Source organism: Dermochelys coriacea, chromosome 6 (genome assembly GCF_009764565.3).
Source record: "Dermochelys coriacea isolate rDerCor1 chromosome 6, rDerCor1.pri.v4, whole genome shotgun sequence".
NCBI lineage: Eukaryota > Metazoa > Chordata > Testudines > Dermochelyidae > Dermochelys > Dermochelys coriacea.
In genome coordinates, this window is record NC_050073.1 from 27,353,207 (window position 1) to 27,378,001 (window position 24,795).

Consider the following 24,795-nt stretch of genomic DNA (forward strand, 5'->3'; position numbering starts at 1 on the left):
TGAAGAGGGATGTGGCATAGGGATAGAAATAAATTGAAGGGTGTATATCAGTTCCACCATGCTTAGGACCCACTGATTTGTGGTAATACAGGACCAAGTGGGATCGGCAGTTGGCAAAAATAGGGCAAGGGAAAGATGGTACTCTGGAAAGTGGTAGGCTGTTCTTGACCAACAGGACAAAATGTTTGCTTTGAAGATCTGATTTGCCTAGAACCAGCAGCTGTAGAGGAGAAGGGAGGTGGAGGACGTCTCTTATAACTTTTACCCACCTTTCTTGACAGGTCCTGTCTCTGAGCTATTGAGAGGGTGGAAGCACTGGTACTGCTGCAGATGGAGTGGTTTTCTCTTCATCGCTGGTGTATAAATTCCCAGTGACTTAAGTGTCACCCTTGAATATTTAAGGCTATGAAGTCTCTCGTCCATCTTTTCAGAGAAGAGTGAGGGACCTTAGAATGGGAGGTCTGGTATAGTTTGCTTCACATCTGGTGCCAAGACATGGCGACTGCAGCCAAGATGAATGCCACAGAAGCCATAGCTCAAACCACAGAGTCCGCCACATCTGGGCTTGCTTGTAAAGCTGGTTTGACAACTAATTTGCTCTCATCTACCAGAGCAGTGAACTCCTGCTTAGTGTCATCCAGAAGTTTGTCTTTAAACTTCAAGACGTTATCCTACAGGCTAAAATCATATGAACCCAGAAGAGCCTGTTGGTTTGCATTTCTCAGCTGTAAACCTGTGGAATAAATCTTCCTAAGAGATCCAGCTGTTTCTTTGCCTTTCAGGGTTGAGGCCTGATGTCCCTGTCTCTCCTTTATGTTTGCAGCAGACATTACCAGGGAACCCAGGATGTAGGTAGTGGTAAAAATGTTCATATCCCTGGGAAGGGACATATCTCCTGTCCACCCTTTTAGCAGTGGGAAGAAGGGAGGATGGAGTCCCACCATAAACTCTTAATGGGCTCTAGGATAGCTTCATTAATAGGGAGAACTAACCTAGAGGGACCTGTAGAGGTTAAAATGTCCACCAATCTGAGAGACTTTTTTTGCGCCTCCTTCAGACACATCCATCCTTTTTCGCAACTCTTGACAGGCCTTGAAGTCATCTGACAGGGGCGAGGTAGACTCTGTAACTACCATCACATCGAGAAATGAAGATGAAGAGGCTAATGGCTGTCGAGAAGGTCCTTAGTCCAACTTCTGCATAGGAGAGTCCCGAGTAAGCAACTTCCCTGGCATTGTACCAGTCCTGGTACCGGAAGAGTGGGAGTGGTGACCCTGGTGCATATGTTCCCAGTGCTTATTTGATGAGGGAGGGTGGGAAGGGAGCGGGGATGTCACAGAACATGGGGGGAACCCCAAGGGCTCCAAAATGCCACTGATACTGAGGCAAGACCTACCTATATATCTTTAGGTTGAGATCTGAACCATGGAGGATAGGCACCTCACTAGGGCTGCTGAGGTTGCTTGGGTCTGGAAGTGTAGGAACAGACCTCAGAGTACGATAAGAAAGAAGAGTCCACTTCCTCTGGCCATAGGGGGAACTGCCTCCCTTCGTACTGGAAAGACCAGTTGCGAGGCTGGTGATGGAGGAACCAGCAAGATCATTGCCTGATTCCCTTTCTAAGGAAGCCACCGAGATGCACCAACAGCCGCAGCCACCAGTGGCAAATGGTGCACCGGGGCTGGAACTGGCACCATAGGATCTAACACATCTGATCCTGGTATCAGGCAGGAGTCTTGCACTGTGGGTAAAACCAGTATCTAGAAGTTCAGTAGTTCCTATGTTGCCTCAAATGCCTCGGGTGTACAAGGCACTGTACCTTGCAGTACTGCTAGCTGTGCGGGTCCTGGGATCGGTCTCAAGGGGCCCTTCCTGGGCTCCAGAGACAGCAATCACTCTTTTCACACAGACTGTATCTACGGGTGCCTCTTCTTTGAGTGCCCATCATGCCTTGCTTCCACTTGGTGCCTGGCCTGAAGATTTCGAAGGCCCCAGTACTGAGTCCTTCAAGGACTTACTAAGTCTTTTCTTTGGTATCAGTGAAGAATGTTTGCCTATAGATTCAAAATGAATGACAGAGTACTCCTGGCAGACTCAGACATGCTCAATACCTGTTCTCAGCAGGAAGGTTTCACTGGAGGGCAGACTCCATGGGTAAGTACATGAACCTGACAGCCCTGTCCTTTATCGAATGAGGTTTGAACCCTCTACAAATGTGACATTTGTAACCAACATACGCTTACCCCAGCCATTTAAGGCAGCTGGGAAGAGGATCACTCACCGGCATAGGTTTGCCACTGTAGTGACAGGCTGGCAGAACATGGCATGAGTCCAATACCAGACCCAGTACCCAAATGAGTACTGGAGACTGAGCTTCACTAAGAAGTAATCTAAACTTACTCTAGTCACTAATTGTGTACCAAATACACTACTCTAGACTAAACTAACGTGAAAATACTACACACACACACACACAAGAAGGGAAGGAAGACTTGCAAATGCAAATATCACAGATCCAACAACCATCACCAGTGATAGGAAGGAACTGAGAGGCATTGGGAGGGCAGCATGGCCCTTTATACCTGTGTGCACTGGTGCAAGGCACCAGAGGGCACTCATGCTGCCCTGATGAGTACTGCTGATGGAAAAATCTTCAGCAATTGTGCACAAGACGTGCATGTACTGACAGTGGAAAGGACATGTGCAATCATTCAAAGAAGAACAACTACTTTCACCTCAGAATTATCTTGTTTTTGTGTGTGTGTAGTTAGTGATTTTAAAATTACATTTTTCTATTAAAAATGTCATCTTCTCTGTTGTGTGAAACACCCATACAATAGGAGAAACTGATTGACTATACATGGGGAACAGTGAAATTAACTATAAAACTGATGTGAACTGTGTTTGATGTTTTAATTGCCCTGTGCTGGGACGAGAAATTTATTTATAAAGACAATAACAATACAAAAACAGTTACTCAATTACCTTTTTCTAAAATCAAATGACACATTTATTATTCAAAGCTACCTATCTCAAACATATACACAAGTTCATTTGTTTCTGGGAATTGTGGCTCTTTTCACCTTAACCTAATAAAAAGGATAACTATGGAAGAGAGATGTTTGCAGAATCAATATGCCACTGTTAGTTCATAATAATATGCTTAATTTCCTATTTATCAAGAGATAGAAGAAAATCCCTTCCCCCACTCAACCTCCCGCAAAAGGTTATTTACACTTTACCATAACCGTTGTTCTTCGAGATGTTCCATGCATGTGGATCCCATTCATGGTGTGCATATGCCTTCTGCACAGATGTTCAGAAGTTTTATCAGCAGTGTCCACTAGGGGTTGCACATGTAGTCTTCATGCCCTCATGCTCCATTTCCGAGGGCATAAAGGGCTGAGTAACCCTGCCCATCTCTCAGTTCTTTCTAATCACCCTTTGGCAGAGAGTTGGAACAACATGGTGTCCTTCCTTAGTACAGTTTATGGTTAATTTTCATTTAATTGTATCCACTGTATTTAATATATAGTGTAGTAGTCCCTTCATAGCCTGTCAGCAAACAACAACAACATTTTTTTTAACAAGTTTTAGTTAGGCTTTTTGTGGTACCAAGTCTAGTCTTTATGCCTGAACTGTAAACACCTGGCTTTAAGTCATGCCTATCATGTAGAGTGGTAATTCCCTGCAAGGATGGACATAACGAATGTCTATATTATTTTGGAGAGAGTCACATCTAAGTGCACAATCTGTACAGTATTTAAAAAGTGCACTCAAAAATCCAGGGAATCAAGATTAAAAAACTCTCTCAGAGAAATTCATGAGAGCTGCATCAGATTCAGAGGTGATCTGAGGTGTGTGAAGCTGCAGACCAATAGTGCATTTTATTTATTCACTGACCTGCTGAAGATGCCATTGGTTGCTTTGCCAAAGAGCCAGACTTCTAGTGCCTAACAAGAAGGGTGGTGATTCCTGGCTCCAAAGGCTCAAAGAGAACTCATTCATCTAATAAGAACCCTAAATCTCAGATTACAAAACCACTAGAGCAGTCAGACACCATGGCTGCCTGTGGGAGTAAGGTGCATACTGCCAAACCATCTTCTTGGCAATAGTCCCTATCTCCAGTACTACACAAGAAATCTGAGGTACAGGTACCGAGGAACTCACTTAAAGTGGCCACAAGCAAGAAAGAACCATGTGCAACTTCAGCTTTTTCAAGTACCTGAGTTCGTCAACACAGTCAAAAGGATTTTTCAGTACTGTTCTGCACAGTACTGCAGTCAAAGTGACATTATATATTGGCACCAACAAAACACCTGGCACTGATGTGAACAGAGTCTGATTCCTTGGCACCAGCTCAAAAGACATCAGAGAGCATGGCGCTGATTCAAACAATACCGAGGTACCTGGTTATGGGCAAAAGGAAATCAGATATCCGCTACCTACACTCAGTACAGGGATCATCTGCTAGTGTCTCCTTTATAGACACAGCTGATACCAGAGTCTCCTTTACTATACTTCTCTCCTACATTGGGCAAGTCAAAATGTCCACCATAGCATGAACACCGAATGCCTGTCATGAAGATTGCATTGAGACCTCACATTGAGGATCAGAGAAATCCTTCCACAGCTCAGCAAGTTATAGCACCTCCAGGTCCAGACAGTCTTTTAGAAGGTTCTTTTTCCTCTTCATCATCACAGGCCTCCAGTAGAGACTAGTCCCCTGAGTATCAACCATCTTCATCGGCTCCATCAAGGGACAGTGAATGTAACAGAGGAGGTGCCTCTAGAACCACTGCATTTTGGGCTCTGCCACAAGAGCCATCTTTTGTTCTTTGGGGTCCATCTCCTTGGTTTAATATGCTTTACCCATATGCTTTTCAACATTGGCCATGCTCGCCTCTTTGTCCTTAACACCAAGTCATCATTTGGCTTCACACCCAAGACCGGCATTTAAATGGCCTCAGAGGTCTGTCCCTTCTCCCACAGGGCAGACTGTTTCTGAGGTTCAATAACCACTTTCTGCAGAGGATGAAGGAGAAATGCAAACATTTCGCCAGAGAAGTAGATCACATCATGGAATGGGCCCATAAACTGTGAGAACCTGTTTCAATAAAGAAAAGAAAACCCCACTGACCACAGACACCTAGTTGTCACCCACCATTCTGAAAGAAATCTTTTCTGAACCCCTCTTCAAGGCCTTCAAACAACCCCCCAACCTCATCATCAGAAGCAAGCTTCCCACAGACCAGGCCACACCAACTCAAAGCAGCAGCAGATCCTGCCAGAATAACAGATGCAAAATCTGCAGATATACCTCCACTGCTACAATGATAAATATCTCCCACAAACACTTATCAAAATTCATGGGTCCTACACATGCCTATCACAACATGTGGAATACTATATGTAGTGCATCATATGCCCCAATAACAACTCTGTGGGAGAAACCAGATAATCACTATGCTCTCGAATGAACTCATACAGAAAAATGATAAAAGACAAATACTGTATCACCGATGGCCAAACACTTTTCACAAAGTGATCACTCCATATGTGGTTTTTCAATACTTGTTCTCAAAGGAAACGTACACAACATCTTCAAATGGCAAGCCTGGGGACTTAAATCCTAGACACTAAAAACCATGGATTTAACAGGAAAACTGGTTTCGTGGCTCATTACAACGATCTGTAACACGTGCACCTGCATGCTAACCCTTAATGGTCCATATCCAACCCCTTTTGCATAACAATCTAACCTTTATTGCCTATTCCATCTCAAGTGACCCCTTAAAAAATTTATCTCGTACGCTTAACTATCTGTCCCAACTTGTATTTAGCTCAGACACTCTGATTTCTTTCCCCCAGACCTAAAGAAAAAAAGTGTGTAATTTGAAAGCTTGTACCTTCCAACAACAGAAGTTCATCCAATAAAGATATTACCTTTCCTACCTTGTCTCTCTCATATCCTGGGACCAACATGGCTAAAACACCACAAGAAAATCCATCTCTTAGGGGCTTCTCATCTTCCCTGGATGAAATTGTTGTCTCCTCCATTCCCATGACTGCAGATGATTTTAAAGCTTACCAGGAGCTTTTAAACAGAATGGCACAAGTGTCTTTGGAGTTGGTCCATTAGAAAACACACAAACTGTTTGATATTCTTCAACCAGTTGCATAAAACAGAATAGATCACCCTATTAATGAAATAATCTTTGAACCCACAAAGGACTTGTGGCTACTTTGGCATCTATCACAGTGACCTCAGAGAAGGCTGAACATAAATACTAAGTCCCCCACAAAAGGGATTTGAGTATTTCTGTATGTACCTGGCACCAAAATCCTTAGTAGATACTGTGGCTAATGAAAAAACCAAACAGATAACAAGGTCTATTTGAGAAGAAAAAGAACCAAAAAAAAAAGAGATTTATTTGGCCAAAAGGTTATTCTTCTGCTTGTCTTTGGGTCAGAGTTGCAAATTATAAAGCTAGGCTGGCAAGTATAATTATATCTAGTGGTACAGAACAGCGGATTTCATGGACAAAATACCATCAGATATCAAAGAGAAATTTAAATTAATTTGTTTAGAGGGACAACTAATTGCTAAGACCTCCTTTCTGGCAGGTTTGGACTCAGCTGACACAGGACCAAGACTGATGGTTACAGGTGTTATCATGAGGAGAGATTCATGGTTATCTACTTTGGGTCCCCATAAGGAGGTACAAAGAACACTGCAAGACTTACCATTTGATGGTAAAGAGTAGTTTAATTGAAAAATGGATGACACATTGCACTCCTTGAATGACTCTTGAACCACACTTAGATTTTTGGGACTATATACCTCCAATTTTAGAAGGAAGCATTATAAATGTCAGCTTTCTTCTAGATAGAGATCTCAACCAGCTACCTCTTCTTATTTTTACACCTCTTCTTATTATTTTTACCACCAGATCAGATGAAAAAGAGGTCAAGGTATCAAAAGAGAAAGCCATTTCCATTTTCCTCTACCCAGCCATTTCAATCTCAGAAACAAGTGTTTAATACTTCAGTTGAGGATACTGCTCTAGACTCTGTGGATCGATACCTTTCCTATCTTCCTTTTGGTTCCCATCTCTTTTTCTTTAAGGAGGCTTGGGCTGCAATTACTTTAGACTGCTGGGTCTTGCAGGTGATCCAAGAGGGGTATACCCTCCAATTCTGTAAAATATCTCCCCACACCCACCCATCCATTCCCCTTTTCAGGGACTACTCGCATGGGAGTCCCATGCAGAAAGAAACAGAATGTCTACTATAGCTGGGCACAACAGAGCCAGTGCCTCTGGCTTCAAGGGAAAAGGATTTTATTTTCCTTATTCAGAAAAAGAAAGGGAGTTGGTGGCCTGTACACAGCTCAGGTTTTTCAGTGTTTAAATTGTCCATGCCAAATTTCACATGGTGGCTCCTGCATCTATCATACCTTCTTTAAGACTGTTTCAGTACCCTCAGCTTGCAGGATGCATACTTTCTGGTTGATACATCCATTGCACTGGAAGTTTCTTTGCTTTGCGATATCAAATAATCATGATTAGTTGAGAGTGTTTCTGTTGGCCTTTCAACTACAGTTGGAGCGTTCTCAAAATTGCAGTCAGTGGTAGCAGCTTATCTTAGTTAAAAATTATTATGGTGATTATTATTTTTGCCAACAGGGTATAGAGCAAACACTACATTATCAAATAAAATTGCTAAAACTAAATCAAAAGTTTACATAACAACAAACTAATTATACTAAGGAAGGACGCTGTTGTTTCAACTCTCTGCCAAGGAGTGGTTAGAAGGAACGGAACGGTGGGCAAGGTTGCTTTCCCTTTTTGCCTTAGGAGAGGAGGGGGAGGGCATGAAGGTGCATGTTCAACTCCTCGTGGACACTAATGATAAAATTTCTGAATGCACACTGCCAGTGGGATCCATATGCACACAGATTCAAAGAATAATATGACTTTGAAGTAAATGGCATCTATAAACAGAAAGACCAGAAAACTTGTGCTAGTATCTTTAACACACATTAAATGATTGTTAATCAATTTTGAAATTCTAGCAGCTGTGACCACTTACTGATACCCCAGCCGTGACATGTATAAAGCACAGGAAAAAAAGTTTAATTGTCTTGAACAAATCACAGACTAGAGTAAAAGTTTTGATTGTATGGAGGAGCTTTCCTTTCACCACAAAAGAATAGCAACGTTAATTAAGGGTTAGCATAATAAATTAGCGTTAATATTCCTAACAGGACTGATCTAAACTCACTAAAGTCAATTAACAGGCTCCTCCTGACTTCAAAAGACTTTGGATCAGGCTCAATACGAAAACTTCCTGAACTATTCATGAACATTTTACCAGATTATATTCAAACTAAATGTGAGCAAACTCAATTTTGGAGTCCACCAAATCTTTTGTTGTAGGTCTATTTTTCATAAATTATGAGATAAGAGATTTATTAAAAACAATACAATTATCAGACCTATAACATTAAGATTAGACAGGTTTCAGAGTAGCAGCCGTGTTAGTCTATATTCGCAAAAAGAAAAGGAGTACTTGTGGCACCTTAGAGATTAACAAATTTATTAGAGCATAAGCTTTCGTGAGCTACAGCTCACTTCATCGGATGCATTTGGTGGATGCTTCCATCCGATGAAGTGAGCTGTAGCTCACGAAAGCTTATGCTCTAATAAATTTGTTAATCTCTAAGGTGCCACAAGTACTCCTTTTCTTTTTAAGATTAGACACTATCTGTAGTTTTATGGGTAAAATAATAAGTAAACATACTTACATGTTTTGTTATAAAGGAATAAATGTATATAATGTAGTTGAACATTACTTACAGGGAATATCTCGGTAGCCATTTTCTAGTGCACAAAAGTAATTCAAGAATTCTTGTGTTGGAATTTTGAAAATTTCAAACAAGCCAGTGTCTTGGAACAAGGTGTATGTCACCTAAACACATATTAAAATTAATTTTGGTTTTAAAAAGTGTCAAAGTTTAATCATTTTAGCTTCATTCAACTTTAAGAATATTCTGCTATATTTTTTATTTAAGTATACTGTTAAAATTGTTAAATTATTAAATTTAGTTGAGGCTTCATTAAAAATGAATCATTGAGCACTGATGTGCTATTAATACAGCTTGCTGGAATTCTTTCCATCTAAACAGACAACTATCTTACCACTCTCTTGAAATCAAAAGAAAAAAAATCTGCATATCTCTATACTGAAATGACCCCAATGCACCTTCTTACTTTCTTCTCCTGTCTTTAATCTTTTATGCACGCTATGCTAGAAAAATTATGCTGTTTTCTATTACTGAGGAGCAGAGTTGCCAAACAGTCCGTATCCCAAAACTTTAGACCAGTGGTGGGTAACCTGTGGCCAGCAGGCTGCCCATCAATGCTTTAGACAATCTTTCAAGTATAGACTTGATTAAGAGATCTGTCAAAGTAGAATTCTCAGGCTTCCTAGGAGAAAATAGATAAAGGTTTCTCTTGCAGCATTCCTTCTCCCCATAAACTGTTCACTAGAACTCTCTTTTAGGAATGCAGTACATATACCTTTAAAGGATTACATTCAACTGGTTCCAGTGTCCTCATCCTAACCCAAGAAGCTATGCAAGAAATCCCCCCTGAATTCTAGCTTCTCCAAAGGCACTCCTGTCTCTATAGCTAGGCTGATACCAACTTCCTTCATTAGGGAAACTGGGATGAAGGTAAATTAGAACTGTGAGGACATTTTTGAGGCACCAAAAGATCTGCACTGCCAATTTCCGTCTAAAAGGAAAATATCTAAGAAAGTTATGACTCTCTCAGAGGTTTAGAACAGAGTGACAGTGCCATTACTGTGGCACTATTACATAGATTATTATTATTATTATTTATTATTTATTATTAATATGCTAGGTGCTATACAAATGCACAGTATAAGGTAGGGACTTGTGCTAAAGAGCTTATCTTTGAAACAAATGCAAGGAAGATACAATAAATGGGTGTTATAAACAATAGGAGGAAAAAGGGGAGAGGGGAGAATAATTATGAGAAGATTACATGGTTCCACAGTTTAGCCAATGCACAACTTGACAGTACTAAATCATCTGAAAGATTTTTTTCTTTTATAAATACATCAATAAGTGAATAAATAAAATCTGCTATCAGCTATCCCCGACTGTCCTTCAGCCTAGCCATGAGTGGCTGGCAGACTTCCTGTAAACTTCACAGTGGAAGTGGAGTCTTGAAGAGTAGTAGCCTTATGAATTAGGTCAGGGAGTGCATTCTATTTAAGAGGCAGCATGGAAGAAAGAATAGTGTTGTTTATGGGAGAAACAGAAAAGGTTACTAGAAAGATTGCCTCTCCCGCCTCAGCTGTGACTTCCAATGACAACTACATTCCACCAAAAACCATGAAACAGTTGACAGGAGACAGAGTCCTTTGTTGCAACTGGAGTTAAGACTACAGAACTCATTCCCATACAAAATAAGAATTGTCAATACTCTCACAGTATTCAGAATAAAATGAAAAAAACCCACTGTTTGATGCAAGTTTCCCACAAAATAAACAATTCTTACTGTCTACACACATGGAAGGGTAGATGAGAAGAAAATAAAATTGCTACTTTTCAAGCTATTCTTAATTTATACACAGACTGGCGAAACTGCACCTGTTGTTGCTCATACACCAAAAACAGCAACAAACCTGGCTAAGGATCCTTCCAGATTTGTCTCCCATTTTTTGCAGTAGATCAAAAATTTGGAAATTCCAATTGTTCATCTTCTCCATTAATGTTTCATGATCTTCTGTTATCATCAGTTCTAATGAAGGATCCTGTTCCATCTATATAAGAGAGAATGAACCATTTCCACAATGAGAATGAAAACCAATTTGTCACTTGTATTTAAACAGATGTTAAAATGAAAAGTATTGTTGAACTTTTTACATTCCACTGTGTTGCTGTAGTTATTCTGCACACTTATTTTATCCCATCAACCCTTTTTGCCTTGAAATGGTGTCACAATATCGTTGGTCTTTACACCTAGTATACATGCTGATGAACTAAAAGCATGTAAAAATTGTAGCCATGAGAAAACCCTCAATTCATAACACAATTGTTCAAGACTTCACTTTGTATACTTTTGAGCATACTAAAAACAATTCATTTATTTTAAGGGTCCAAGAACTTCCATGCCTTGCTGGGCTTTGATGTAAAGACTGCCAACATTCATTCTGGTCTTAAGACTTAAGTTTTTGTACTTTTTTCTAAATCAATGCTGAAATAAAAAAACCCATAGAAACATTTTGTATATAAGCTAACATAACCTGTGTCCTAACTTTTGTTTAAATATAGTTTGAACCAGCTGAAGTTGATAAAAAGTGGGATTTCAACTGGAAAATGAGATTTAAAATAGAAAAATTAGCAAACTTTACTAAATATCACTGTACTATTCTGCTACTTTTTATTTCGCAGTTTGATATCTGCACACACATATGCAGATCAGTCGCATTTTAGAGCGAGTCTTTATAAAACAGCACATGAATTATGTTTAACAAAGTAAATTAATCCAAGCATGCATTTTCACAGGACCCATATTCATGTTGGTTGCTAGTGCAATTTGTATATTTTGAAATTTTACTCCTAAACTTAACCAGTATTTGGAATCCTGGATTCCAGTGATGCACTGATTTCCAAAGGCTCTTATACAATAATGTAAAGTAAGGACCTCCTTAGAATATGATATTAAAACCCACAAAGAAATACATTAATATACAACATTGTGGGTATTACTGCAATTATATGCTTACATCAGATTGCTGGTTATACTGTGTTTGATCCATTTGCTGACTGTCACTTTCTATTAATTTTTTTCTGCAGTCTCTGCTTTCTTTTCTTTCATCTTTCCATCCCTCTGCATGGTGGACTGACTCTTTTGAAATACCAGTGGTTCCATCTTCACCTTAAATATAACAAGTGCACAATTACTATCAACAACTTATTCATAAATCAATTCAGAAATTAAGATTTTCAATCAATTGTTACTTGCTCCCATCCTTGGCCAACTAGAAGTTAGATTTATTGACCTTGTGACTTCTGCAAAGTCCACCTTTTCTTTTCTCTTCTCAAGCTATTAAACAGAGAGTGCCCTGAAGATGGGGATGGTTACATTCATCAGCCTGTGTTTTAACTAAGAGGACACTATGGATGCCTATAAGTTGTATTTTATATATTCAAATAATTTTAATATTTTATATAAATATTCCCCCAAATAATTTTGTCATTTAAGCATCAAATTGTGTCCTTTACAATACAGCATTTATTATTTTACAATTCCACATTCATTAAAATCTCAAACCAACCTTTCCATCTCCTTCTATGCATTAGACACATTGCAAAAGAGGGGATGGAGAATCATTGTACTGTACCACACTGTGCTTATTGCATCTTCCCGTTTATTGGATACACATTTGTTTATTAAATGTGAGTAAATAAGTTTGTAATAGTCCAGCATCAAACTCCTTAACTATTACATTTTATCATTGTAGATACTTATGTGTCTCCTTTGGTGAAACATGAGCGGCTAATTGCTTCACTTTTTGTACTTCCTTTTTGACAAATTTAAGAGTTTAAATAAATGTGACAATAAATATTCTACAGAGTTAGTGGAGAAGACTGGGTGATTATTTTAAACAAGCAGTAATCTTAAAAGAATTAAAATTACAAGCAGGTAATGCTCTCTTCTCTAAAAGTAAATGAAAACAGATTACAGAATCAGATATATAGTTCACTATTTAGCATGCTTTTGGGTGCTAGGTATTTTACTGTCAACAGAGGAAGATATGGTCTGAAAGAGTTCACAAATAATAGATTTGTTGTTTCATTTGTAGTTCAAAAAATTGGTTCAATCTGAAATGAAACCAAATATTCTGATTTTTTGGGGGCACATCTAAAAAGCAAGCAAAAAAAATTGCTCTGGTGCTAGAGAGACAAAAAGTCCAGGCACTCAGACTTTCCCCCCAGCTCAGGCAGCTGGAATGGCAGAGAGGTGTGGTGCTCAGCCTCTCCAGTCTGGGTGCTTGGGGACAGGAGAAAGACTGAGTGACCAAAGCTCTTTTCTAAATAGCATAGATGTATGTGCGCTGCATATTCCTATGTTTCTCAGTTCACTTCTGAATCCAACTCAAGATACTGGTCCTCAAGAAGTATGAAAAGGATATCTTAGGGCTTGTCTTCACTAGCGGGATCAGTCGACCTACGTTATGCTACTTCAGCTACGTGAATAACATAGCTGGAGTAGACGTAGCTTAGGTCGATTTATGCGGTGTCTTCACTGCACTGCGTTGACAGAAGACACTCTTTGGTCGACTTACCTTATTCTTCTCGGAGAGGTGGAGTACTGGAGACAACTGGAGAGGGCTCTGCCCTCAATTTAGCGGGTCTTCACTAGACCTGCTAAATCAACACCCACTGCATCAATTGCAGCAGCGTCCATCTCCCTGGTAGTGAAGACAAGCCCTCAGACTGTCTCTCCATTCATGATCCATGAAGACAACTGAACTTATCAGAAACACAAATTATTGTGAAACATTTTATCACTAAGGTGAAGATGTATCAAAATGAGTTCTAGTCAAATTGATTTCAGAGTTCCGTTGTAAACCCACCTTTTTAATAGTATTCTACACAAAATAGAAATCGAGGAATGAATAATAGAAAGGGAAGGGGTGAAAGAAGAGGGAAACCAAACAGATTTCTCTTGATATAAACATCTAACTCAGTATGTCAAGAACAGAATGCACAAGTCCACTTCAAGTTTGCATTCACGCTATTCTTAAATTCTGTAGGCACTCAAGCAAAGGGAGTGGAAACCACTCTGAATTGGGGAAAGAGGTGGGAACGAATGAGCCGCCATTGGGAGTACAGCTGATATAGATTTCAGAGTAGCAGCCGTGTTAGTCTATATTCACAAAAAGAAAAGGAGTACTTGTGGCACCTTAGAGACTAACAAATTTATTTGAGCATAAGCTTTCATGAATGAGCTACTGCTCACTTCATCGGATGCATGATATAGCTGACTCCTATGAATCCCCTCCCTCAGCATCTCGTTCAGGGGTGAAGGGTGTAGTGGAGTCGGAAGGACAGGAAATGGGGAATGGACAGAGAGCAATGTGATCTGGTATCCCCAACTGATGTTTGGTCCCTTGAGAAGTATAGGTTTCAGAGTAGCAGCCATGTTAGTCTGTATTCGCAAAAAGAAAAGGAGTACTTGTGGCACCTTAGAGACTAACAAATTTATTTGAGCATAAGCTTTCGTGAGCTACAGCTCACTTCATCGGATACACTTGCTAATACATCCGACGAAGTGAGCTGTAGCTCACGAAAGCTTATGCTCAAATAAATTTGTTAGTCTCTAAGGTGCCACAAGTACTCCTTTTCTTTTTGAGAAGTATAGTAGCTGGTTAAAGTCTGGTAGCAGAAAAAATTTAAACTGTAGTCCATTTTCACAAAAATGAGGCCAGATCACTGGTACACTTTGGCTGCTTTGTGCCACTCCAGCAGTGCAAAGATGTAAATCTAGTTTAACTGGCCAATAATTCTTCAGATGGCCTCAACAAGTTCTTCGTAATGAAAATCAGTTGTTTGTTTTCTATCTTATTTTCATTCAAAGACTTAACAGGAGAGTTTCATAAGACAAAAATAACTTCCCTGATGGAGAGTGTGTAGAAAAAGCTATACTGTAGAATTTTAACCTATTATTCATAGAAATTGAATTATTACAACACAGTGACTGCTAGTCAGGAGACAGGAAAGTGCATTTTGTTGTGTGACATGTTAAAAGTTCAGAAAACCAGCTACAGAGCATTAAAAACTCAATTTGCTTGCAAAATTAAAAAGCCAGAAGTAGGCATCTGTTAGAAAACATAACTTTAATGAACAGGATACACATAAGACTATGCCATCTCCTATACTAGCTCAAGAAATTGAGAGATAATAAACCAGATACTTAGGGATCCACTAAAACGGTTACTAAAAAGATATGCATATGAATTGTTTGGAAGTATAGGAAAAATTTAAAGTGGAATTTTAAAATTGCTTATTTGACTATTGAGAAAGCATAGTGAAGCACTAGCAAATACTTGCGTATTTTGAAATCCTACCTGATTTTCTACCTTGATATTCTGCACCAGATTCTGACTGTGATGTTGAAATATGCTTGAGAAGTTTATGTCCACAGCTTACAGAATAAACAAGACAAGAAACAATATTAGCTTATTTCTTTTTTTCCCCTCACTTCTGATTGCTGTAAATACTACAGTTACTATGCTATTACTCAGACACTTGCAGCCATATCACTTTGGTAAATCTCATAATGTTAGCAGGATTGGGCCTGGCCAGTACTTTAGATAAGTAACCTTCAGTGTGTTACCAGAAGTAGTGTTGGTCATTTGAAAGGTGACTGAATCAGAATAGAATTAATTCCCAAACATGGGGTTTCCCTTCCCCTCCTAAAACATATAGTATAGCACTCCTAGTACAGAATGGTTGCCACATTCAATTACAGAGCAATGAAATATGTAAAGTGTATTTACAGCCCTTCCCGATAATAGATGCTACATATACATTGGATATAAATTAGTATGAGAAGTTATCTTTCACAGATATATCAAGTTTGGTTAGGAAAAAAGGAAATCAGTATGATTTTTCATATAAAAGTGTTCATATTTACAGCATATAACAATTTGCTTTTATACTTTTGAATACTTCTGAGGGTTTACAGTACCTGTTACAAGTATAGTTTGTAGAAGCTTTAACTTGCTGCTGAAAATCTGGAGAACTAAATGTATATCCCAGAGGTTTATGTAAATTAACACTTGGCTTAGTAAGAAAATCAGCAGTATCAGGAAATTCTACAGGTGATCGATTGACAAGAGACCCACTGGAGATAGACCCATGATTAGATGAACCAACAGGACTTAGGCTAGGGGAAGTACCTGCAAAAACATATATATAATAATTTCCTGAGTATTTCTTTAAAGCACAATAAACAATGTTTTTGAAAGATCAAAATGAAAGATAAGAAAATTCTATAGCTAAATAAGAACAAAGTGACAGGTGAAAGAAATACTATAGATGGGTCAAACTATTAAATACATATTAGACATCAAGACTTATTCACTGTTTTGGTTTTATACACAAGCAATACAGGTTAGGCTGCACATCTGAGTGATTTGTTGGGTGCATGCTCTGTTCAGTGTTTAAACTTCTCCATATAAAAACTGTGTATCAGCTTCTGGAAGAGATCTGAACTTCATACTTACATATGAGATCCCCATTGAAAATGTATGTGTAAAACCTAACTTTTTGTTTAGTTAGTTTAACTTAGTTTTAATGTATGTGGTTTTAATACTTATGTTAGGAGGGGCTGTTAGCGTTGATTATTAAGTTTCCCCTACACTTCCCTTTATAAGACCCTGTTTTCAGTTGCTTGTGATTTTGCTAAACTATAACTGTTTGCGCTAAAATTTTCTATGCTGGTTGTCTGCCTTAGGCTGAGTTTTTATGGAAAATTTCAGCCACAACAGTTCATCTGTTTCTGAGAATGACGCTAGAAAAAAATAAGTTGTTTGCAACATTAAAAAATTCTGGTGACCTTTACTTTAAAAACTCTAGCGTCTCCGTGCTTTGGAGCAGAGACTTTAAATTTGGCAGGAAGGTAGCTTTGTGTCACAGATATGCCTTTCACTGTTCCTGTGAAAATCTGCCAAAATTTGGCCAAGTTATAAGCCTTTGAAAAACTGCAGTTTCCGTACGATCAGTAGATTTCTTAGATTTAGCAGCTAAAACTTTGTATTCTTTGTGCACTGAGCATGCTCAAGCCTCTCACAGCTCCTAGTGTTGATCAGACTGTACATGTGCCATTTGCACAGTGTGACTGAGCATGTTCCTTCCAGCCTAGGAATGCAGGGGAAAGCAGGGAGTCTGCCTTTCCTGTACTTTTAATGACCTCCTGCTGGCACCCACGCAGCATGGAGGAGGAAAATGCCTGACTTGAATACAAAAGGGCAAGATTCAGATCCGGGGAGTTAAGTGGAAGGGCAAAAGGTGTATATGGGACAAGGAGCTGTGCAGCATGAACTGGGACTGGAGGCTGGCAGGGCGGAGAGATAGAAAATGGAAGTTTGCGGGAGACTGAGACTGGGAGTCATGAAGGGACATGGGAGGGTCAGTGTCTGTATGGCGGGGGTGTGGAGGGGGGAATTGAGACTGGATGAAAAGCAGGGGGGATATGGGGCTGACTGGGGGAAGGGCAGATGGATGTGAGAATGAATTGAGTATAGGGGCAGAACAGGGACTGGCTAGGCAAAGAGACTGGGACAAGGAGCTGGAGGAAGCAGAGACATTGAGATTGGACAAGAAACCCAGATTGGGAGACTGGGACAGGGAGCCAGTAGGTACAGGGAACATAGGCTGGAAGAACCAGGGAAATTACTAGAAGTAAGATGGAAGAGGGGACTGGGAATGCCTGGATAAGAAAACCGGGGACAAGGAAATAAGAAAGTGGGGTGGGGACTGGGAATGGCTGGACAAGAAGAAGGGGAGTTGTGAGGGAGTAGAGACATGGAAACTGGAAGTGCAACAGCGAGTCTAGAGGTGTGAATCTAAGACTTGCTACACAAGGATACTGTAACTGAGATGAGAAGTCTGAGAAGAATGATACTGGGACAAGAAACCAGATGTGAGGAAGAGACAGGACTGGGACAAGGACAAGTTGGAGGGGATTTGGCAGTAGGGGGTCAGATTTAGGGGAGGGGAAGATGGGCAGAAGAGTCCATACATACTAGAGGACACTTCCCTCCATAGCCTGGAATAGAACCCAAGACCCTGAATCTCACTTTTACTTTGCTGTCAGCAAATATCTGTGAAATCCACTAGCAAAGTGACCCCATCATCCTCTAGTGCTGGTCTATATAGAAGATGACAACCTACTACTTCTATCAGTTTCTCCAGTAATTCAAGTGGCAGAGTTCTGTGTAGTGGATCTAAAGGTTCCAGCCCCGTTAATGACTCATGTGAATGTCAATAGGATACAAGATAGAATTTTTGTGTTTTCAGTTTGCTTTTTTAAAGATCGAGGAAATTACACACATGTACATACAATATTAAAAAAACACTATTAAGACTGCAAAATCAAGCACTCAGTTAGGAATGCAATGTGCAAGCTTAATTCCCGTCCTCCCCCCTCCGTATGTATGCATTATTTAACAGATTTTAATTACATAATTATACAGTAACTCCTCACTTAACATCCTCCCACTTAATGTTGTTTCCAAGTTACATCGCTACTACCTTAGGGAACATGCTCATTTAAAGTTGTGCAATGCTTCCTTATAACGTCGTTTGGCTGCCTGCTCAGTCCACTGCTTGTAGGATTCTGTGGAAGAGCAGTGATTTTACAAGGGAGCATTGCACAAGTTCCTCTTCTCTGCCTCCTCCCCCCTCCCTTTCTCCCTCCGTCCCAACGCTTAGGACTTTCTGGGAGGGAGGGAGCGGGGAAGCTGCCCTCCAACCCCAGCCAGGCAGGGCCACCCAGAACATAGGGGCTTTAGGGGTTGCAGGGCCCTGGGCTAAGGGGGCCCCAGGACTGCAGCTCTAAAGCTCCTTTCGGAATGCGGCCCTGCGAGAATGGGCCGGAGGGCTCAGGATGAGCAAGGGAACGCTGCTTCTCTCCGGCCGGCTGGCTGTGCGGCTGCCCCTGCTCCTCCTGAGTCCTCCAGCCCGTGCTCGCAGTGCCACATTCTAAAAGGGGCTTTAGAGCTGCAGCCCAGGGCCCTGGGGTCCCCTTAGCCCAGGGCCCTGCAACCCCTAAAGCCCATGTGATCCGGGTGGCCCTGCCTGGCTGGGCAGGGGGAGGGGGGCAGCTCCCAAAATCGCGGCCATGGGGGTGATGCCACACTGCACAAAGCCACCTGCACATCCCCTGCACCAAACAGGAGCTGCCCCAGGTAAGTGTTCTGCACCTCCTGTCTGCCCCAGCCCTGAGCCTCCTCCTGCACTGTAACTCCCTCCCAAATCCCACCCAGCCCTGAGTCTCAGGAGGAGAATGGAGAAAAAAGAATGAAAAACAGGGGTGGGAGGGGTGAGGGGAGATAAGAGAGAATGCACAGGGCCCCACTAACTCTAAATCCGCCACTGGAGGGATGGGTAGGAGGGGGTAAGCGCCATGTCTCCGCTCCTCCCCCCCCCCCCCCCCCCGGAAAGTCCTAAGTGCCGCCAAACAGCTGTTTGGCAGCAGGGAAGCACTGGGAGGAAGGGGGAGGAGCGGGGATGCAGCATCCTCCAGGGAGGAGGTGGAGTGGGGATGGGAAGAGGCGGGCCTGGATTGGAGCGGGGATGGGAAGAGGTGGGCCTGGAGCATCCCCTGGCAAAGTCAGCACCTGTTCTTCTGTGGGGAAGCTGCTGCTGCACAAGGTGCTTCCTAGCATCCTATTGTGCCTCATTGTCTGCAGCGGGCTGTGCCTGTGTCAGGTAAGCTGGGGCACCTCCCCACCGCAGTACAGTACTGTACAGTATATAATGTCTTTTGTCTGCCCCCCCCCACAAAATTTCCTTGGAAGCTAACCCCCTGCATTTACATTAAATCTGATGGGAAAATTGGATTCATTTAACATCGATTCACTTAAAGTTGCATTTTTCAGGAACATAACTACAATGTTAAGTGAGGAGTTACTGTATGCTGTTTATTCCACAGAACCCTTGCCTCTTTCAGTGCATAGACAACCTTAATCCCGGCATTTCCTAATGTTTGAGTGGTTGATTTTGCAACCTTAGTAATGTTCTCTTAATTGTGTTTTTTAGTGTAATTATACATATATAAGCGACTACAATATATGACTGAAGACATCACTGCATATATTTAAACATGTCATATTTCCCACATTGGGTAATACTGCTTTCTGTTTCCCTTAATTAAGCATGCATTTAATGTTCTATTTTATCACTGAGATACTTAGTTAGTAAATATTCAGCCATATTTAAATATTTTTTTCAATTTATACAATAAAGTACAATTTTCTTTTCTCTGATATAATATGTTAAAACCACAATGTTTGAATGGGTAAATGTTCAATCTGTGTAAAAGAACACCCACCTCAAGTAATCTGTTTTAACAGACTGACAAAGAATCCCCAGATTGCACAATAAATTATGATGTTCCACCCTTATTACAAGGCCATCTTTGCAAAGCAACCAACTTTTGATGATCCTTTGAGTGGTTCTTAACAGGTTTCAGTGTATTTTGAATTTATATTTATATTTTTAAAATACTGGATTACACACAGTATTTTATGCTGTATATAATGTCACCAAGGTTCTAATCTTGCAATTGACTCCATAAGAGACACAGGGGTCTATCCACATGCAACAAGTTGCAGGAGCAGGGCCTGAGTTTGTATGCTGCTTATGGTTTAGGAAAATGAAATGAGCATAAAATAGTGAATAAACTAGACAAACCCAATGAAAAGAATGCATTTACAAATATACAGTACATTTGAGGAATAATTATATTTTTAAGGAAATGAAACTTGTACACTTATTTTTAAACAGGTAATTAAATCTCTATTTTAAAAATTACATTACATAGTTTAATATCTTATTGAAATTACGCTAAAATCAAAGATGCATGGGTGGAATTGGCAGAAGAACAGCATACTAAGGCTCCAATTTCATATGGGCAAAGAGACCAATTCTAATCTTTGGCATACAGAATACACATTATATACACACTGGCCATTACTGAATTCAACACTTACTAAGATACTACTACTACTACTACTACTACTAATAGCAACATCTGCTATTTCTATTTTCACATATTCTACTTTTTTTAGATTATTAACCTGTAAACTCCATTCTTAGGCTAAAAATCTCTTTTCATCAGGCTTGATCATGCAACGAATTCCATGACTTCACTGGGGCTTCCCATGGATACAGGAGTCTGCCTACATGGTGCTTATAGCACAATCAGGGCCTTGGACTGTAAGCTCCATTACTAGGTAGGGACAAAAAGAAAAGGAGTACTTGTGGCACCTTAGAGACTAACAAATTTATTAGAGCATAAGCTTTCGTGAGCTACAGCTCATGCATCCGATGAAGTGAGCTGTAGCTCACGAAAGCTTATGCTCTAATAAATTTGTTAGTCTCTAAGGTGCCACAAGTACTCCTTTTCTTTTTGCGAATACAGACTAACACGGCTGCTACTCTGAAACCTAGGTAGGGACAGTTTCTTAATATGTGTTTGTACACATCACAGTACTATGGGGACCATTTCTGAACTGAAGCCTCTAGGCACTGCTGTAAACAAATAACAATAGCAATATAATTCTGAGAATTAAAAATTTTGGCATAATAGTTATTACAGTACAGTAACTTTGCAAAAAAAAAAATTTACTGACTACCATTGTGTGTGTGTGTGTATCTCTCTCTCTCTCTCTCTTAACAAGCTTGCAGGTGTGTATGCTAATACAGGAGCAGACAGACTTTGTACAGTTATACAGTATTGTATTAATATTTTAGATTTGTATTGAGATAATGTTCAGTATGTCCGCTGAATATTCTTAGAAGTAAATTAGATTAAAATTATTTTTAAGCATGTGCTACATACTGATGCTAACTTACACTGATGTTATAATGTACAAAATAATATGTCAAAAATTATTGTAATGTGTGGAGTACCACCTATAAACAAGAGGGTTTAATTTAAATCAAATTTTTCATAATCATAGCAACATGCTGCAAGATGTGTAGAATAACAGACTGCTATCTTACCAGCTCGTCTGGGACCTATATGATGAGTTAACGTCACCGAAGATGATCTTTGTTTTGGTATTGTCAGTAGGTTTGTACTGAAAGGCCCATTTGAATGGGATCCTTGGCTAAAATAAAAAACAATAAGAAAAATATCAAGCATTCTTTTAATCTGCTTTGCTTTCTTGCTTTCTATTCAGTTGTCAGGGAAAATGCATATGTAGATCAGCTCATTTTAGTGTAGTAACACAAATCTAGACACACTGTAGCAAAATGGGTAGGATATAACAACTTATACAGTACCATTACCCTTCAACACATAAAATGAACAAGATGACAAGTTTGCGAGGAATATCCATTAGTTTTTGTCTATTATATAGAACATAAATCTTTGAGTATGACGTGAGACACCTAGGTAATTCTAAAAAGACATAAAAGCTGTGGCAAGTAGGCTGAAGACATATATTCACCTAACACTGCATTTTACCTTTCCTTAGTATTGTTTAGAAAATGTACCTTACCTTCTCCAATAGTTGTTTTGAGCCCTACTGCCAAATGCCACATCGTCAAGTTTTTAAAGGAATGTTCTGACCTGACAAATTTCCTCAAGCTACCTAATTATGGATAAACTAGAGAGCAATATTAGCATTATTGGGTTTGGTTTGGCTTAGCAGGATTGCATAAAATCTATGCTGTCCATACATTAATTTCATAAGTATTGGTAATAAAGCTATGCCAAAATCTTTTAATTCAACTTTGAACTAATGAGATGGGCAAATCTTTTCAGTCAATTTTAAGATTTGGTATTAGTAAATTCACCCTAGTATTTTTCTTTCTTTTAATCTGAATTTTTGGCAGCCAGTTAGTAGTGCCCCAGAATGCAGTGTGTGACAGGGAAGTCCCTGAATAGTATGAAATTTCATTTACAAAAAAAAAGAAGAAGTGAATTTCTCCAGAGTGGTTACTCATATATTTTGATATGCACCAATCCAGCTTTGACTCCTATAGCACACCATGGACAACTACATCCTGGTAAAGATACCTGATGCTATAGTGGGAAGGTGAGATGCAGCTGTAACAAAATTCTAGCAAGCTATTTGTTTGCTTATCTGAACTGCAAAGTCTTTTTATGTTCACTAACCACTAATTAGACATTTGAGGCTATTTTCTTGAGCACTACATATATACCAATTCTTAGTAAATAAATAAATCAATCCACATCATATTTATTTAAACCTGAAAATAAACAATTAGAATGATCCTTTGTAAAATTGCCTTCAGTTTTCTATATTCAGTCTGGAATGGTTACTGTGTTCACTATTGTCACATGAGTAAAAGGCAGAACTACAAATGGCACCAAAAAACTGTTGTTGACATACTGTAATTAGTAAATGCATCATCAGGCTTTTATCATCATCAATAGGCATATTTCTTCTGAAGCAACTAAATGATGGCATAATTCTAAGTTATTTGGTAACAGTTCTGGCATAGGCTTGGTAGGTCTTTTAGCAGAAAACATTGAGAGGAGCCCGGTTATTCCTTTAGAATTTCCTCTGCCTCAGACAAATCAGTGTCTTGAATCCAATTGGGTGGAGTAGTGTCTACTGTCACCTCAAAAGGACAAAGACAAGCATTAGCTAGTAACCTCTCTCTTCAGAGGCAGAACTCTTCATAGTTTTCTGCAGAGACACTGAGGTTAATATAGTCAAAACATCAGAGGCAGAGGGAGAATACCTGACTTTCTACAGCAGAGTAGTAATTCAAGCCTTCTTAGCTACAGGAATGAGTGAGTTTATCACAAGTGGGGAAAAAATTAGTTGACAGCCATTTGCACACTTGACTTTATAAAAGATTTCATTATTATAGTGGCTATGTTTCAGGAAGAGAGGTGGGGAAAGGTGAAAGACAGTTGTATCTCCAAATTAGAAATTTTAACTTATATAGCAAAGACGTTTTCCTAACCTCTTCTATTAACTTCTCAGCATCAGAAAAAAGACTGGCCCTGAGAAGGTAGAAATTCCATGTAAAAAAGAAGGATTGTCAAGCACTGAAGGTGCCAGCCTAGGACTAAGGAGACCTAGGTTCAACTCCCTGCTCTGGCACAGACTTCCTCTATGACCTTAGGCAAGTCTCTCTGGGCCTCAGCTGCACATCTATAAAATGCAGACAATAGTATTTATAGACTTTTATTCCCCATTATAATAGTGTTGGATAAGGAAAATACATTAAAGATTGTGAGGGTCTTTCAGATTCTCTGGTAATAGAGGCAATAAAAATACTAAATAGATAGAAATGTACAGTATATCCGACTCACTCAGGACCAGACGATGAACTCCTTATGCAATTGGTGATCAGCTACTTCCACAAGTAGTCTTCTGGACTTAAACATGCTAGGCACCTTACAGAAAAGTATGAAGACCAACCAAGAGAGCTTAGAATCCAAGGATGACATTCACCTTTGTGCAGGGGGCCACTTAAGGATAAAGTACAAATGTAGTGGTGCATGCATCTTATTTATTTATATAGACACACAACTTATCTTTGTCTCCTGAGAGTATCACCTCAAAGATGAAGCATCTGTTTGCTTTCTCTATTGCAATTGTGGGGAGAGGGTCAACAACAACAGATCCCATCTGGAGAATGGAAGAATATTGTAACACTTTGGGCTGGTGAAAGAGAGGAGAGGGGAGGGGAAAGATTCTACACATTGCTGCCTCAAATTCAGCTATACACACTGGCATGCTATTAGGTAAGGATGAGGAGGGGACATGCTGAACCACTACAATGTTTGTGATACCAGGGTCAGAGAATTTTGTCATGAAAGTGCAAGGGTTGAAATCCATCTTGCAATCTACTGACCAATCTGAGTTGTCCTTATATATGAAGGTGCATAAGCTCTATGACCTGATCACATATTCAATTTTTCACAGGTCCCCTGCCTCATTCAGTGCACAGAATGTATGCAGTTCACTGAATGA

At 39.8% G+C, this 24,795-nt stretch overlaps 1 protein-coding gene across 1 annotated transcript in view; it reads right to left on the reverse strand.

The window, feature by feature from the left end:
- The window catches only part of PDE3B (phosphodiesterase 3B), a 276,021-nt gene that overhangs the window by 43,055 nt on the left and 208,171 nt on the right, over nucleotides 1–24,795 (reverse strand). The window contains exons 5-10 of the mRNA XM_038405653.2: nucleotides 21,839–21,945; nucleotides 15,795–16,005; nucleotides 15,172–15,248; nucleotides 11,824–11,975; nucleotides 10,720–10,857; nucleotides 8,862–8,973 (exon numbers count right to left, since the gene is read on the reverse strand). Of these exons, the coding sequence (XP_038261581.1) occupies nucleotides 8,862–8,973; nucleotides 10,720–10,857; nucleotides 11,824–11,975; nucleotides 15,172–15,248; nucleotides 15,795–16,005; nucleotides 21,839–21,945 (797 nt within the window). The remainder of the gene's footprint in view (nucleotides 1–8,861; nucleotides 8,974–10,719; nucleotides 10,858–11,823; nucleotides 11,976–15,171; nucleotides 15,249–15,794; nucleotides 16,006–21,838; nucleotides 21,946–24,795) is intronic.